At 51.2% G+C, this 15,808-nt stretch overlaps 1 protein-coding gene across 2 annotated transcripts; it reads left to right on the top strand.

Moving 5' to 3' along the window:
- Window positions 1-1,201: 1,201 nt before the first annotated feature.
- rdh5 (retinol dehydrogenase 5 (11-cis/9-cis)) lies at window positions 1,202-7,093 on the top strand. 2 transcript variants are annotated; one of them, XM_007896694.2, is made up of 5 exons: window positions 1,202-1,338; window positions 4,937-5,278; window positions 5,672-5,930; window positions 6,065-6,228; window positions 6,672-7,093. In XM_007896694.2, the coding sequence occupies exons 2-5, from the start codon at window positions 4,966-4,968 to the stop codon at window positions 6,890-6,892; spliced, it is 957 nt and encodes a 318-aa protein (XP_007894885.1). In that variant the 5' UTR covers window positions 1,202-1,338; window positions 4,937-4,965; the 3' UTR covers window positions 6,893-7,093. The 2 variants fall into 2 exon arrangements, with proteins under 2 accessions (XP_007894885.1, XP_042200293.1); XM_042344359.1 differs by lacking the exon at window positions 1,202-1,338 and adding an exon at window positions 3,103-3,154 and having other exon boundaries at window positions 6,672-7,024.
- Window positions 7,094-15,808: the final 8,715 nt, after the last annotated feature.

A 15,808-nucleotide genomic window follows, 5' to 3' on the forward strand; every position in this document is an offset into this window, starting at 1 on the left:
GTGTTCAGCAGCTATCTGTTCGGCCCTCCTCCCTGCAGTGCTTGCTTTTCCTCGGCGAGTTACCCGTCTGTACCCGTTGTCGGTCTTCCGCCCCGCGTCTCATCCCGGGAAAGGTGGTCACTTTGTGGTGAGCCTCGGAACGTGAGGAGCCAAATAAAAGCCACGTTGTGTTTGAATTAGGCCATTTTGTCGCATTTGTCCGGCAGGTTACGCACTCAGTAATGCTGTCCCACATGAAGTCCAAAGTCCAGTTCAAGGCTTCACTCATCTTCCCTCAAATCCTTGGAACAAAGGGGCCCTCTGTTAGGGTAATTATAGAGCCCTGTAGCTCAGTGGCCAGAGCACTCGCCTCGCGAGCGAGAGACTTGGGTTTGATTCCCGGCCAGGGCAAAACCTTGGGCAAGTTTCCTTCCTGCACACACACGCCTGATAATAATCCCTGAAAAAAAAACCAATAATAATGTGGTCACTCAATCCACGGCTGTTTGTGGGACATTCACTGCTGTGCGCAATTGGCCGCCGCGTTCGCCCACAAATATACAGTCAATTCACTTTACAGTGTGTTCTGTGAAGCACTTTGGGACGTCCTCCCGACGTGAAAAGCGCTATATTAAATGCGAGGATTATTATTATTATCCGCCCAGGAAACCAGAGGAAACAACTGGGTTCCTGCTTACTGCTAGGTAACTAGAGACGTGTGGGGTAAGGAAAGTTTTGCGCTGTCCGGGGATCGAACCCAACTCTACAAACCTCTTTCACTCTCTCTCTGTCTAAACTGTAATCCTATTACTACCTATTACGTGATTCTCAAAGCATTTTGCCAGAACTTTCCTCGTCAGTGAAAAAGCGCATTCATTTCCTTTCAAGAAACGATTAAAATTTTTGTTCCTAATTCCAACGTTGATTTCTTATAACTCTCTACTCTCCTCCCCCCCCCCCCGGGAAAGGATTGAGACGAGGGTGGGGTGGCAGGGTAGGCGGTGAGGAGGGGGTTTAGAGAGAGAAAATAATCCGCAGAAAACATTTTACGTAAGAACAATACAAACAGAAAATACAACGAGTTATGTGAAGGCTGGAATTGGCCCCATAGATTAGAGTAACGTTGCAACCAATGGCGTGATCTGATACAGCTTTTCTTATCAGGCTGTTCAGTACTCCTCCCCTCCCCGAAACAAGATAAAAGCTCGCATTTGTTGTACAACTTCTATTTGAAGGGCATTTTTTTTTCCAGTCTCTGTAGCGGGAGCAGAGCTGGTGGAGGAGTGAAGCTTCGGACCTGCCTTTGGTCTCCCGAGTTACCCGGAGAGTTGTAGCAGAAGGTTCGCTCTCGACTTCAGGGTAAGTCGAGTTCAAACTGCGAGGCTGATAAACAAGAAGGGAGATGGTTCTCTCTTCCCTCCCCCTCCCCAGGAGAATAATCATTGCCTTTGATACGGCAACTTATCACGTTGGCGAGGAGTCTCAAAGCGCTTCACGGAATATACTATAAACTGCAGTGACTGTGTTTTGTGGGCGAAACACGGCAGCCAATTGAAGGGCCCTGTGTAAATGCAAGTGGTTCAGTATCTATACGCTGATTGTTTGAGCTGCACAGAGTGTAGCTTTATGTGAGTGCTCATGAGCGTAATGTGGGTCAAGATTTTCCCTAATCTACTTTCACGCAAGATTCTCATCCGATCTCCCCAGTGCCTTGATCCACAATACTCAACCTATTGCAATATACATGGGTCGGTTGTTTTTCTAAGGCTCCTGTTTGTTATGGGGCTCGCTGCAATCTCAGTGATGTGCATCCAAGTGTTTGTAATCTGGGAAAACCTTACATCCCACACTCGGAGATGTCATAATCCTTTTTCTCTCAGACCAACAGGAATTATAGTAATCCTGGCGTTCGATGCAGCCCCTTATCACGCCGCCGAGACGCCTCGAAGCGCTTCACGGCACTTAATGTAAAATAAATCGACTGTGCGTATTTTGTGGGCGGAACGGGGCAGCCAATTTGCGCACGGCAGCCTCCCAGAAACTGTCGTGGATTGAGTGACCAAATTATTATTCTTGTTAATTCTTGAAGGGATTATTAGCCCAAGTGATCTGCCAATCGATCAACAACTGGGTTCCTTACTTGCTGCTCGGTTAACAGAGACGTGTGTGTGTGCGCGCGCGCGTGTGTGCAGTAAAGAAACTTGCCTAAAATATGGCCCTGCCCAAAATCCACTTCACGATGTATCCTGTGAAGCGCCTTGAGACGTCTCGATGACGTGATGAGGCGCTGTATCGAATGCAAGGATTATTATTATTATTACAAGTCGAGAGACGAGACTGCTACCCGCTGAGCCAGGCTGACCGTTGAGTTTCGTGGGGAAGGGGGGCGCGGGAGGTCTTGAGGATATATCGAGCTGAAGCCTACCTAGCTAAATGCTCGCCTCAGCCCTACTGTCACCTTTCACCTTCGCTCTAGTCGGTTCCTTGCTCCACACAGCTCCCTTGCTCTTACTAAACACTTGTTATGTAAGAGATTGTTCCTTCTCAATGAAGTCGTTGAGCTAAGACTTTTGCCCCCCCCCCCCCCCCCCCCCCGAGTAGGATTAGTGTAATACAACTAATCTGGCCCTAATCCCGATATGTACCATTAACCACTGCAAAAGGCACGACTTAGCGATAACTCAGCCACGAGCTATGCTGTCACACAGTCACGCAGGCGCGATGCAAAGTGTATTGTGAATCACACGTCGTGGAAATGAAGGTGGAAATTGCCTTGGAAATGATGTGAATTTAGGCAGCCTGCACAAGCCACCAGTGAGGCTAACAGCAACCACAGGATCACAGTTGTGTAGCACCTTTCCCGTCGGGAGGACGTCGCAAGGCGCTGGACAGTGAACAGCATTTCAGACCCGAGCTGGGGTCAGGTAAGGAGGAGAAGGGAGGGGAGGAGAAGGAGGCGGCCGATGGCACGGTCGAAGGGGAGGGTTTTGAGGTGGGACTTGAAGGAGGCTATGGAGGGGGCGAGGCGGAGTGATTGGGGGGTGGAATTCCAGAGGTTGGGGGCAGAGTGGCTGAAGGTTCCGGAGGTGAGGGAAGGCAGAGCGGGTCAGGGCTTGGAATGGGGAAGAAAAGACAATTGAGGGTCGAACAAGACTCCCGGGTTCCTGACTGTCTGGTGAGTTGAAGGGTGCAACCATGGAGGTTGATGCTGCCAGAGCCTGAGGTGCTGAGGCTCAAACAGGTTCCTCCTTGCCACTAGGTAAACAGAGCCGCGGGTAAGTGTGTTGGGAAAGGAAACTCGCCTCAGGTTTTTGCCTGTCAAAATGTACGTGGAGGTAGTGAATGTGCGGACATTTGTTGTGTGTGAGAGTGTGTGTGAGACTGTGTGAGTGCGCGTGCGAGAGCTTGTGTGAGAATGTGTGTGAGTGTTCAAGTGTATAAGAGAGTGCGTGAGTGTGCGTGTGAGTGTTTGTGAGTGTGAGAGAGTGCGTGTGTGAGAGTGTGTTTGAGTGTTTGTGAGTGTGTGAGATTATGTGTGTACGCGCGTGTGAGAGTGTGTGTGAGAGAGTGCGTGTGTGAAAATGTGTATGTTTGTGGTACGGGGTTCAATAAGAGCAAACTGAACTTTCAGCCTTCAGTTGGGAAAGCAGGCTTCAGGTCACTGAAACTGAATACTGGCACAAACAATAATTAGGTAATTTTGAACCTAAGGTTGGCCGAAGCTCCACTGAGATGCTGTGTATCTGATATACTGCCTCAGCTGCGAGCAACTGAACCATGGACATTACATCTGTTGAGTTGTAACTTTTTCCCCGTTCGTCCCAACCGTCGTCTTACAAACAGACCCTACACCGCGGATATATCCAAAGTAAGATTTATTGCAATTGCAAGAGCTGATTCAAGAGCAGTCGACAGTCCCAAGAATGAACTGCTTTTGGTCAGTTGAAGCAGCCCTTTTATCCCCAAAAGTGCTCAAGGTCGTAAAGCATACAAAGGCAATTAAAAAAACATTATCAACCATGTGGTTCCAACAACTATTCGAATGGTGACGTCAATCAATCTATATCTCTAAACAAGGTTAAATGTCATCTACTTAATTAGTACCTATTCGTGTTGATTATGATTCTTTAAAAAATCAATCAAATATAATTGGCATAGAGTATGTACCTGATTAATACCGTTGTCTAAAGTATACAAGATACAATCTAAAGCTATCTAACAAGAATACAACCTTTAACATTTATAACACAGAGTAAGAAATAATGAGGGAAGGGGCTCAGGTTAGGGGAGGATTCGGGGACGTTAGAGGCATAAGCGTATCTCCAGACGGTGTTTGTGTCAGACAATGTCTTATTCATTTCAAAGCTGCAGAAGTTTCTGCTCGTTACTGCTTCTCTGCTTCCATGGAATGTGCAGACAGATAAGGATGCAGTCGGCATTGCCAAGTCTGAGCTTTCCCAGGACTTGTTTTTTTTTTAATGTTTCAGCTAATGTTTGATTTAAAAAGGCACACAATCATTTCGAGGTGTAAAAGACTTTTCTACAATTTCACTACAATTTCATTACAGTGTCACTACAATTTCACACATCTACTCGCCCTTTAAACTACACGCAACAAAAATGTGCAACGATACCTTTTTAAAAACACTTTCTTGCCCGACCTCGTAGTGGCAAACATGTCAACTGCATGATCCAAACCTCGTGTAGGTGTCAAATCGTGGTCAACAGGTGGGATTATCACCCCCCGGGAAAGCAATTCGCCAATCGACTAACAACCGGGTTCTTACTGACTGCTGATAAACAGAGGTGTGTGTGACTTGCTTAAGGTTTCACCCCGACCCGCCCGGGAATCAAACCAGAGTCCTCTCGCTTGCGAGGCGAGGGCTCTCACCACTGTGCTGTGGGCAACGCCAATGAACTAATCCTGATTCCTAATCACCAGCACTGATCTTCTCAGGATCCCACGGCTGCCCTCAAGCCGACCTGATGTGGTTGTGTCTGGTCTGCGGTGTGATCTTGTTGGCCCTCGGTTGGGTTGTGAGAGACCGTCAGAAGATCAGCAGCGTCAAGGACAAGTATGTCCTCATCACTGGCTGCGATACCGGCTTCGGGAACCTACTGGCAAAGACCCTGGACAAGAGAGGCTTCCGTGTCCTGGCCGGCTGCTTGACCCAACGAGGTGCCGATGATCTTCAAAGGAGCTGCTCGTCCAGGCTCCAAACCACTTTGTTAGACGTGACAGATAACGGCAGCATCCAGAAGGCCATGGAATGGGCCAAGGCCGAGGTGGGGGAGAAAGGTGAGGAAACTCGCGCTGGTCTGCCATAAACCAACAGGGAAAAACTGGCAGGAATCTGACCTGGATAACTCGTGCAATCGCACCCAACCCGCCCCGCCTGGCCGGGAATCTTACCCTCGTTCTCCCGCTTGCGAGGCGAGCACCCTAACCACCAGGCTACAGGGCGTGCAATATAATATACATAGTGCTTCAACAGGAAAAATTGTGCTGGGCTTTGGGGTAAGAGTGGGGGTTGGGGATGGGGGGGGGGAGTGAGTGGGACTAGTTGGGGTAAGAGCGGGACAGTGAGTTGGTGGCTCTTTCAAAGAGCTGGCACAGGCCCCGATGGATGGAATGGCCTCCTATCGCGCTGTGAGGTTCTGTGATTATAAGGTGTGGTGTCGTCCCTCGCAGGGCTGTGGGGATTGGTGAACAACGCTGGAAGGTCCACCCCCATCGGCCCGACAGAGTGGCTGAGGATGGAAGATTACCACAAGGTTCTGAGCGTGAACCTGACGGGGCTGATTGAGGTGACCCTGAGCTTCATCCCCCTGGTGAAAAGGGCCAAGGGGCGCATTGTCAACACGGCCAGCGTGATGGGCCGCATCTCCTTCGCCGGCGGAGGTTACTGCCTCTCAAAGTGCGGAGTGGAATCATTCTCCGATAGCCTGAGGTTTGTTTCGCCCACGTAGTAGGCAATCGCTGCACCTTTACAGCAAAATCCTTTGGTGACGCGATGAGGCGTTACCTCGAATGCAAGAATTATTATCATTATCATCATTATTAATGTGAGTTCTTTCCTCCCAGGAGGGACATGCAATATTCTGGGGTGAGAGTTAGCATCATCGAGCCTGGCTTCTTCAAGACAGCGATGACCAACTTGGAAGGGATCGAGAAAGACCTTGATCGCCTGTGGGGCAGACTGGCTCCAGACGTACGTGAGAGTTACGGACAACAATATTTTGACAAATGTGAGTGTTCTTCACCCACCTGCCAATCCCAATTGGGGGCAGTCGCTCACCCTGACTCCGGGTGTCAGCCTGGCTCAGTCACCAGCACTCTCGCGCCCGAGTCTGAAGGTCATGTGGCGTAGCTCAGGGGTTAGAGACACACACACACACACACACACACACACCTCCGTTTATCAAGTAGTAAAGTAGGAACCCGCTTGTTAGTATTGGCACGATCTTCAGGTGAGTGGGTTGAGGGGGAGTGGGTGGTGGGTGGGGGTTGGGGGTGGGGAGTGTGGGGGCGAGGAGGAGGGATTGTTTCGGGGCGCAGTGGCTGGATGGTGGAGTGTGGAGAGGGTTGGGAGGGCGAGGGACAAACAGGAGGCCATTTTGCCCCGTTGACAGGACAGGGCGTCGTACTTGGCCAGTAAATCCCGACTCACCCGGACTCGCTTTCTCTGCAGACGTGAACATCCAGAAGTTGTCGATGAACATCTTGTGCGACACGGACCTCACGAAGGTCACGTGGTGCATGGAGCACGCCCTGGTGGCCAAGTACCCTCGCACACGCTACGCTGCAGGCTGGGATGCCAAGTTCTTCTGGGTCCCCATCTCCTACGCCCCCACCCTGATCTGTGACTTCATGCTGGCCCTTCTGCTCCCCAAACCTGCCCACAGCGTCTGATAGACAGGGCCTAAAAGGGAATGGAGCGCAGCTGAAGTGAACCCTTCATTATAGTTGTCTGGGGAAAGTGTTTCCGTAGCTCAGGGGGTTAGAGCCCTCGCCTCGCAAGCCAGAGGACCCGGGTTCAATTCCCGGGGCGGATCAGGTCAGGGCGAAACCTTAGGCAAGTTTCCTTACTCCACACACAGACACACACACACCAGCAGTAGGAACCCGGTTGTTAAGTCGATTGGCGGATCGCTTTCCGGGCAGTAATCCTTCAAAAAAAATATTTGGTCACTCAATCCATGACTCTTTGCGGGGGACTCTTTGCTGCTGTGCACAATTGGCTGCCGCGTTTTGCCCACAAAATGCACAGTCACTACACTTTACAGTATATTCTGTGAAGCGTTTTGAGATGTCTTGACGAGTTGATATGTAAGTAAGTAGGAATCCAGTTGTTAGTCGGTTGTTAGATCGCTTTCCGGGGGGTAATAATTTGGTCACTCAATCCACGACTGTTTGTGAGATGTTGATGTAAGCAAATTGGCTGCTGCGTTTCGCCCACAAAATACGCAGTCACTACACTTGATATTAAGATCCTGTGAAGCTATTATCAAAAGCAAGGATTATTATCAGCTTAGATTTCTACAGAGAAAAATTAATTCATGAGCGGGGGAAAGGTGAAAGTCCGGGTTTGCTTAGAGCCAAGGAAGTTTGTGGAGGGAAAAGGAAATTCAAATAAATATACAAATGCAAAATAAAATGTTCATTTCAACTCCTGTGGAAACCTCCCTATCTTCTGCCAGTCATAAAAGCATGAGAATTGCCAGATGAAAGAAGGTCAATCCAGTTCCCCTTCCACCAACCATCCTGGCAATCGCTTGCACATGTCGTGTGCCAAACTATATACTTTATCCCCTTTATCTGTTATTCTCTTAACCGAAATCTAACTCATTTTTTCATGAAAGAATCAACACTTTCTGCTTCCACCGACTGTCTCCCTCCCTCCCTCCCTCCCTCCCTCGGGAGCCTCCTGTTCCATACGTTTATTACTCGTTCACTGAAGTAGTGTTTCCTCAGATTTGTTCTGAATTTACCCCCCACTCGATCGCAGGCCGTGTGCCCTCTGGTTCTACTGTTCTGGACAAGACAAAACAGCTTCTCGTGGTCTACATTACCCAATCCCTTTAAGGTTGCAAAAGCTGCAATCATATTGCCTCTTGGCCTTCTCTACTCCAGCGGGAACCTGTCCAGTTTATGTCATTGCCTCTGTGCAGTTGACCTCTATGCCACATCCTCTCTGCGTTACATTGAACTGATTTTCAGCATCTGATATCGACACGAGTGCCAAATAACAGCTGATTATTAATCAACTCCAGTCCGCAACAGTCTCAGATACCGGGACCTCACAGGGGTGTTTCGTACCTTATACGGGATTGATAACGTGAATCCGGATCAATACCTCTGTCCCGAGCGACGAGGCAGCAGAGCAAGAGGACCCGGGGTGAGAGGTACAAAGGGGGCAATTTCAGGACAGACACCAGGAAGTGTTTTCTTTACCCAGGGGGTAATTACAACAACAACAACAACAACCTTGCACTCGTATAGCGCCCTCCGAGCAGGGTAGCGTCTCAGAGCGCTCAGCCAATGACCGGGACAGGGTCGCCAGGAAGGGTGGGGGCGGGGAGGGTTTGAGGACTGATGGATGGGGGTGGGGTATGGGGCACGGGGCGGGGCGGGGGGGTTGCTGGGTGCGGGCGGGTGCTGTGGAGGTGATGAGATCAGAAGGGCCGAAGGGTCTTCTTCATCCAGACCCCGAAACAAAATCCGTAAGGACCAACCTCCTCGCTGGTCTCCAGCTCAGCCACTGGAGGGCGAACGCTCACCAGGATCAACAGAGTTAGCACTACCGTCATCATCCCAGTTGGATAATGGACGTTGGGAGCCTGAAGTCCATGGGGGAGGGGGAGGGGGAGAACATCGGCAGCCTTCGGCCGAGCCACATGGTTCCCGCTGAGAGGCCAGGGTTTGCAAGGTGGGGGTGGTGGGAGTCCCTGTAGCTCAGTGGTTAGCTCCCTCGCCTCGCCAGCGAGAGGACCCGGGTTCGAGAGCTTAGGCAAGTTTCTTTACTCCGCGCGCGCGCACACGCACACCAGCAACCAGGAACCCGGTTGTTAGTCAATCGGCGGATCGCCTTTCCAGGGAGAGGAGGTGACCGAGCGCAAGATAAAGCCGTGGGCAGTTGTTCAGCCACCAAACTGGGCTGATCAGACGGTTAATCAACAGCTGTGACCAATGAGGAGAATTGCAAACAAGTTAACATTTAACAGCCCTTTGGACAAATATGTAGACAAGGCGGAGTATCTCTGAACACTCTGCGCTCTCTGCTACAGCAACAATAATCCGCACACTTCATACAACGTCGTGTCATGTATCTGAAACAGCTCAAAGTGTTTTCACACGGCTTCTTGTTTGCGGGGCGTCGCTGTGTGAATATTGACTGCAAAACACACAGTCGCCCCACTTTATGATGATAATATAAACAGTACAAACAAAATTACATTTACATAGCGCCTTTTCACATCGGGGGGACTTCCATTTGATACAGCGCCTTAACACGTCGTCGAGGGACGTCTCACAGCGTTTCACAGGATACACTGTAAAGTGTAGTGACTGTGTGTTTTGTTGGCAAGGTACCCCACAAACATAGATTGAGTGAGCATTGAGAATATTTTTTATCTTGTGGCTGAACTGGCTCCACGGAATGTCAGAATCTAACCTCCCCCCACCCCACCGTGATGGTCTCGAGCCCCCGGTTTCTGAGCCAGGCAGGACCGCGGTGTCCCAGGGCACTCACTGCTGATGGCGGCCCAGCCCGGCCCGGCTCAGCCATCGGCAGGACCTGGAAGGGCCGACCAGTCACTGGGGGCAGAGAATCCTCCCCCTCAGCTCCTGGTAACCTGCAGCCAAAGCCCTAACCAACTAACGGGGAGTGTGGTCCTCGCTGGACAAGCAGCGGGAAAGCTTGGCCAGACAGCGCTCTCTCTCTCTCTCTCTCTCTCGATGGCCGAGCTATGCGTGGGTTTAGCTGGTTAGACTCCAGCAGTTACCCCCAACGCACGCTCTGGCCAACCTGCGCCTAATACTCTCCGGAATTAGGTAAGCAGGATGTGTTCCTCCGGGTTAGAGAGAGAGAGATTGAGAGAGAGAGATCCCATTCCATTCCAATAAACGTGTAGCTGAGACGCATAGAATTCTCAGTTTGGTTTGGAGTCTTAAGTAACGGTGATGTGATGGGTTTCTGCGTGTGTCAGACACCCCCCCACCGACCGACCAAAAAAAGGTGTAATTCGATTCGGCAAGCAAGAGGTTAACTTGGTCTCAATTGCCGGCCTGGATCCCCACGTGGACAAATTATGGGTCCAAACAGGATTAACAGGCAGAAAATAGAAAGATCTAATAAAGACCATTAGTGGTAAATTAGTCCAAGTGAAAGCAATTCAAAAGAACCGCCTTTCCCCTCATTCCGAGAGTAAACAGCTCCTGCAGAGCAATCTGTCCTTCAAATAAAATCTCCGCATTGATAATCAACCACGCAAAAATGCCACCTAACCACTTAAAAGAATACAGTGAACTGGGAATATAGACTAGAGAGCTCCAGTGGGGGGAGCGAGCCCCAGCACAGACACGACGGGGAGCGAGAGAGAGATAGAGCAGGAAATGGGGTTAGAGTAGAGAGTTCCAGTGGGGGGAGTGAGCCCCAGCACAGACACGACGGGGAGCGAGAGAGAGAGAGAGCAGGAAATGGGGTTAGAGTAGAGAGCTCCAGTGGGGGAGCGAGCCCCAACACAGACACGACGGGGAGAGAGAGAGAGCAGCGAATGGGGTTAGAGTAGAGAGCTCCAGTGGGGGAGCGAGCCCCAGCACAGACACGACGGGGAGCGAGAGAGAGAGAGAGAGAGAGAGAGAGAGCAAAAGGGGTTAGAGTAGAGAGCTCCAGTGGGGGAGCGAGCCCCAGCACAGACACGACGGGGAGAATGACTCTCTTTCTGTGCTGTAGTGTCTGCAAACCAGCAAAGAAACAACAATTAAGGCCCGGCCTTCGTGCCCAAGCCAAATAAATCAGTGCAAACACAGGACTTTGAGCCATCCCTGAAGCTGTGTGGACAAGAGGAGATTTAGTTTACGGATTACACAGGGTGGAGCCGGGGAGATCTCCGGGTTAGGGTTAGGGTAACCCTAAGTATTATTGCAAGAGGCCGGAGACAACAGGAGCAAAACAACATGAAAACCCAGACTTCACACCAGTGGTCTTTACTAGTTGGCCTCCACAAGGCTAGAGAAAAGAGTCCTGTAACGTAAATAATAATAATAATATTTATGCTTTTGTGTCTTTGGCCCCCAACCCCCCCCCAAACTCCCGCGCCCTCCATTCCTCTTGACCCCAACTCCCAGCTCAGGTCCAAAAACCCCTGACTGTCCAGGACTCTGGGATGTCTTTCCGACGCGAAGGGCACTCACGGCACGGGTGTCATTTGCCGTTGTTGCAATAGCAAACCTTGCCTTTGGTACAGGCGCCTTGCCATGTCTTCGAGACGTCTCAAGGCGCTTCACGGAATATACTGTAAAGTGTAGTGACTGTGTGCTTCGTGGCACGAAATGGTTAGAGCACTCGCAAGCGAGAGGAGCCGGGTTCGAGTCCCCGGGCGGGTAACTGAAGTCGTGGAGGATTGAACTCACAACCTTTTCGATCTGGAGGCGAGAGGGCTAGCGACCGAGGCCGGGCAACAGCAGGGGCTACGGGAACAGGGTTAGGTCCGGAGCCGGGTGGCAGTCGGTGTGTTGGTCGGGGAGGGGAACGGCAGTGTGGATTGTGGCAGTGATAGAGTTAACGGGGAGAGCGCTGAGCTCGCTCAGAGCTGCGAGCCCCGGCTGCCTGCGTGGAACAAGAGGCGGGACTGAGGGCAGCTTCATCTCGTTTATGTTGAACGCAGAGAGAGCGGTAGAGAGAGAGAGAGAGAGAGGGGGGGAGAGAGAGAGAGTGGAAACGGGGTCTATATTTAAAAGGCTTTGGCTGCGCCCCAACGCGTCTCCACTCTTGGCTCAGTTCCTTGCATCATACTGATTTTCCACTTGAGTTTCCGACGCTCAGCGGTCGTTGCTTTTGCTGCGTCACATCTGCATCTCAATAGAAACCACAGAGGTTTTGTGGCGAATGCAGTGCCCCCTCCCCCCCCCCACCCCACCCATGTTTCGTAGTGAATCGTGCGCCAATTTACACACAGCAAAGTCTCCCTCTCGCCACCAGCCCACAAGGCTATCGATATTTTTCCTTATCGCTGGGAGGGATTGTTGGCCAGGAGACCGAGAGAGAGAGAGAGAGAGTGAAACTCCCTCCCCTCACCCCCTCTCCCCCAAACCCTCCCCCCACGCGTTCCAACAGCCTCGCGGGAGATTTTTAACGTCCACCTGAACAGTGAGGTTTAACGTCTCATCCCCGAAGGACGGCGACTCCCATAATTCGATGCTCTCTCAACCCCACCCCCCACCCCCCAGCGCTGGGCTGGAGATTCAGCAAATGCTCTCCTTTGTAAACGAGTGCAAGTTGTCGTCGATCGTATAACTTTTAAGAGAGAAGTAGATAATCATTTGGGGAGGACAAGTGTCGAAGTGTCGAACCTCCTCACATTTGTGCCTCTTCCTCCCCACACCCCACTCCCCCTCTCTCTGTGCATCTCACTGACCACATGTTGAGTTTGGAGAAAAACCTACTGTTTTTCACACACCGAGCAGTTAGTGATGTGTCTGGCAATATGTGACAACCCATATCGCGCTTGCACATTTTCACACCTCTGCTGGTTGTAACAGACTACAAGCACTTAGAAAAATGTTGGAACGCGTGGGGGGAGGGTTTGGGGGAGAGGGGGTGAGTGAGGGGAGGGAGAGGCACAAATGTGAGAAGGTTCGACACTGTTTGATTTTAGAAAAACATCCAGTTCTGCCATTCTCAGTTCTGCGCTCTGAGATGCCGTCCGGCGTGGAGGGCGCTATATAAATCCAAGTTGTTGTTGTTGTTAAATGTACCTTCAATAATAATAACAGCCCTGGCATTTGATGCAGCGCTTTACCACGTCGTTGAGACGTCTCAAAAGCACTTCACGGTAAAGTGGGCTGAGTGCGTGTTTTGTGGGCGAAATGCAGCAGCCAATTGCGCGCAGCAGTGTCCCACAAAGTCGTGGATTGAGCGACCAACTTTTTTTTTATTTGTAGGGATCATTACCCCCGAAAAGCGATTCGCCAATCGACTAACAACCGGGTTCCTGCTTACTGCTGGTAAACAGAGGCGTGTGTGTGTGTGTGTGTGTGTGGAGTAAGGAAACCTGCCTAAGGTTTCGCCCTGACCTGACCCACCCGGTGATCAAAACTGGGTCCTCTGGCTTGTGGGGCGAGGGCTCTAACCCCTGAGCTGCAGGAACTCCTTCTTCTTGGATGCCAGACAAAAGATATCCAATTATTAACAGGCCCAGGGCAGGGCTCAATTGCAGTGAGCTCCAGCCCAGGCCTGTGTTTAGTTGGCCTTGGGTGGCTTAATGATTAGCCAAGGCTACGCTTTGCTGCAGCTGATTGGCTTCAAAGGCAAGAACTTGGCATTTCTCACAAAGAGAATCTCCTTCTCATTGAGTAAAAACTTTCACATCTACGAACAGCAGCAAAGCCTCGCATTCGATACCAGCGCCTTTCAAGTCAGGTCCCTGGCACCGAACCAGAGGGGAGACGAGACGAGGAGAAATCTTTTTTTTTCTTTACCCAGAGAGTTGTTACGGGCTGGAACGCACAGCCTGAAAGGCTGGTGATGGAAGCAGATTCGATAGAAGCTTCAAAAGGGAATTGGATAGGGACTTGAACAGCAAAGGAAAAATAGAAGGACTAGTTGGGGTAAGAGCGGGGGAGTGAGCGGGACTAGTTGGGGTAAGAGCGGGGGAGTGAGTGGGACTAGTGGGTTCCTCCTCCAAAGAGCCAGGACAGGCCCAATGGACCGAATGGCCTCCTTCTGTGCTGCAAGGTTCTATAATTTTACGATTCTAGAATCCTTTCTGCGTCAGAAGCTTTAAAGTATTTGGATTTCTGCTGATTTCTTCTTCATTTCGTATATTTTTTGGGGGGAGGGGGGTCAGCCTCACGTCTGACACGGGCGGAAACCCATCACCATTGCTTAAGAGTCTCCAAACCCAACTGAGAATTCCAGGCCCAGAGATAGATTGTTGGGATGGAATGCGCTCTCTCCCCCACCCCGGGGGGACGCCCCCCTGCTTACCTAATTCCGGAGAGTATTAAGCGCAGGTTGGTAAGAGCCAAGGCTTGGCAGCTGGGGGCTGGGGGGGGGGGGACTGTGAGCTCAAAGGCCCCGACGTGGGGGGTGAGGCTTGAACCCAAAACCTTCTGATTCGGAGGTGAGAGCCAGATTAACAGGTCGGGGGGGGGGGGTGGCGAAGAGTGAAGAAAACTTGTAAAGGAGACTCTTAGAACATTGACCCCCTCCTTATGCCCCCGGCTCCCCCAACCCGCCAATCACCCCACCAGGTGGGACAACCCAAACCAACCCACCACAAAGCTCCGTCAACAATATTTCTGGACAAAATGCAGCATTGAACGGTGACACAGTCTAGAAAAAGGTTTATTTTCTTGCCACATCACAGTACACCCCCAAAAAAAAATCCCTCCACACACGAGGAGCCAGATTTACAGCATGCATCTCATCGACGTGCCAGGAGAGAGAGAGAGAGAGAGAAGGGGGGGGGGGGGGGGGGGGGGGGGGGCTGTGGGGGGGGGGGGGGGGGGGGCGGGGGGGGGGGGGGGGGGGGGGGAGAGAGAGGGAGAGGGAATGGGAGGGAGAGGGAGAGAGAACGAGAGGGAGAGAGAAAAAAATACCCCCAAAAAACTCGAGAATTCTAGCAAACTTTGTCTCGCCAACGTCACCCGAGGGAAGGAGTCAATGAACTTTTGAGACAATTGCTTTGAGTTTGTGATACTTCAATCCTCCCCCTCAGCTCCTGTCAATCCTGCAGCCAAAGCCCTCACTAACTAACGGGGAGGGTTGTCCTGCCAGCGGGAAAGCTTGGCCAGACAGCACTCTCTCTCTCAGTGGCCAAGCTATGTGTGAGTTTAGTTGGTTAGACTCCAGCAGTTACCCCTAACCCACACTCCGGGATCCCCCACCACCCCCACCAAAGCCTTGGCTCTCGCCAACCTGCGCCTAATACTCACCGTAATTAGGTAAGCGGGGGGCGTCCCTCCAGGGGGGGAGAGAGAGAGAGAGAGAGAGCGCATTCCATCCCAACAATCTCTCTCTGGGGTTTCCATGTGTAGACGAGAGGCCTATAATTCTCAGTTGGGTTTGGAGACTCTTAAGCGACGGTGATGGGTTTCCGTGTGTGTCAAGACACCCCCCCCCCACCCACCCAGCCGATCAAAAAAAAAGTTCAATGCTTTCCCTCCGTGTCTCCTCTCGCTCCCAACCCCGCACACATACATGCAGGACTTTTGACAAGCTCAGAGAAATCTCACTGGGCATAAAGAAATGCAAACTTCTGGAGGCAGAGCCGTGGATCAGGGTTGACGGGTTGGGGGGGGGTTGGGGGGGAGGGTGAGGGAGGGAGGATAAAGCATTAATCGTCAATGAAAAACGACAAAAGTTACGTCTAGTGTACAATATGGCCATTTATATGTAGAGATATATATATATATATAATCCTCGGACCTGATATGATACACTGGCATTTAATATAGAATGTATATAGTGAGAGAGACGGACCCACAGTCTTGGCTTGATGCCGCCAAGACATAAACAAATGCACAAAACCAACCATTATCTCCCCCCACAATGGCTGGCTCCTCTTTGGCTTTCTTCTTTTTCTTCAACGACGACGACGACGA

This window comes from Callorhinchus milii, unplaced genomic scaffold (genome assembly GCF_018977255.1).
Source record: "Callorhinchus milii isolate IMCB2004 unplaced genomic scaffold, IMCB_Cmil_1.0 Scaffold27, whole genome shotgun sequence".
NCBI classification, from domain to species: domain Eukaryota; kingdom Metazoa; phylum Chordata; class Chondrichthyes; order Chimaeriformes; family Callorhinchidae; genus Callorhinchus; species Callorhinchus milii.

What these genes read in the sequence shown, in the direction of transcription:
- rdh5 (XM_007896694.2), top strand. Translation starts at nt 4,966, where the DNA reads ATGTGGTTGTGTCTGGTCTGCGGTGTGATCTTGTTGGCCCTCGGTTGG. An exon ending in GGCCGAGGTGGGGGAGAAAG is followed by an intron (nt 5,279 to 5,671) that starts GTGAGGAAACTC and finishes CGTCCCTCGCAG; the next exon opens with GGCTGTGGGGATTGGTGAAC. An exon ending in ACAACAATATTTTGACAAAT is followed by an intron (nt 6,229 to 6,671) that starts GTGAGTGTTCTT and finishes CTTTCTCTGCAG; the next exon opens with ACGTGAACATCCAGAAGTTG.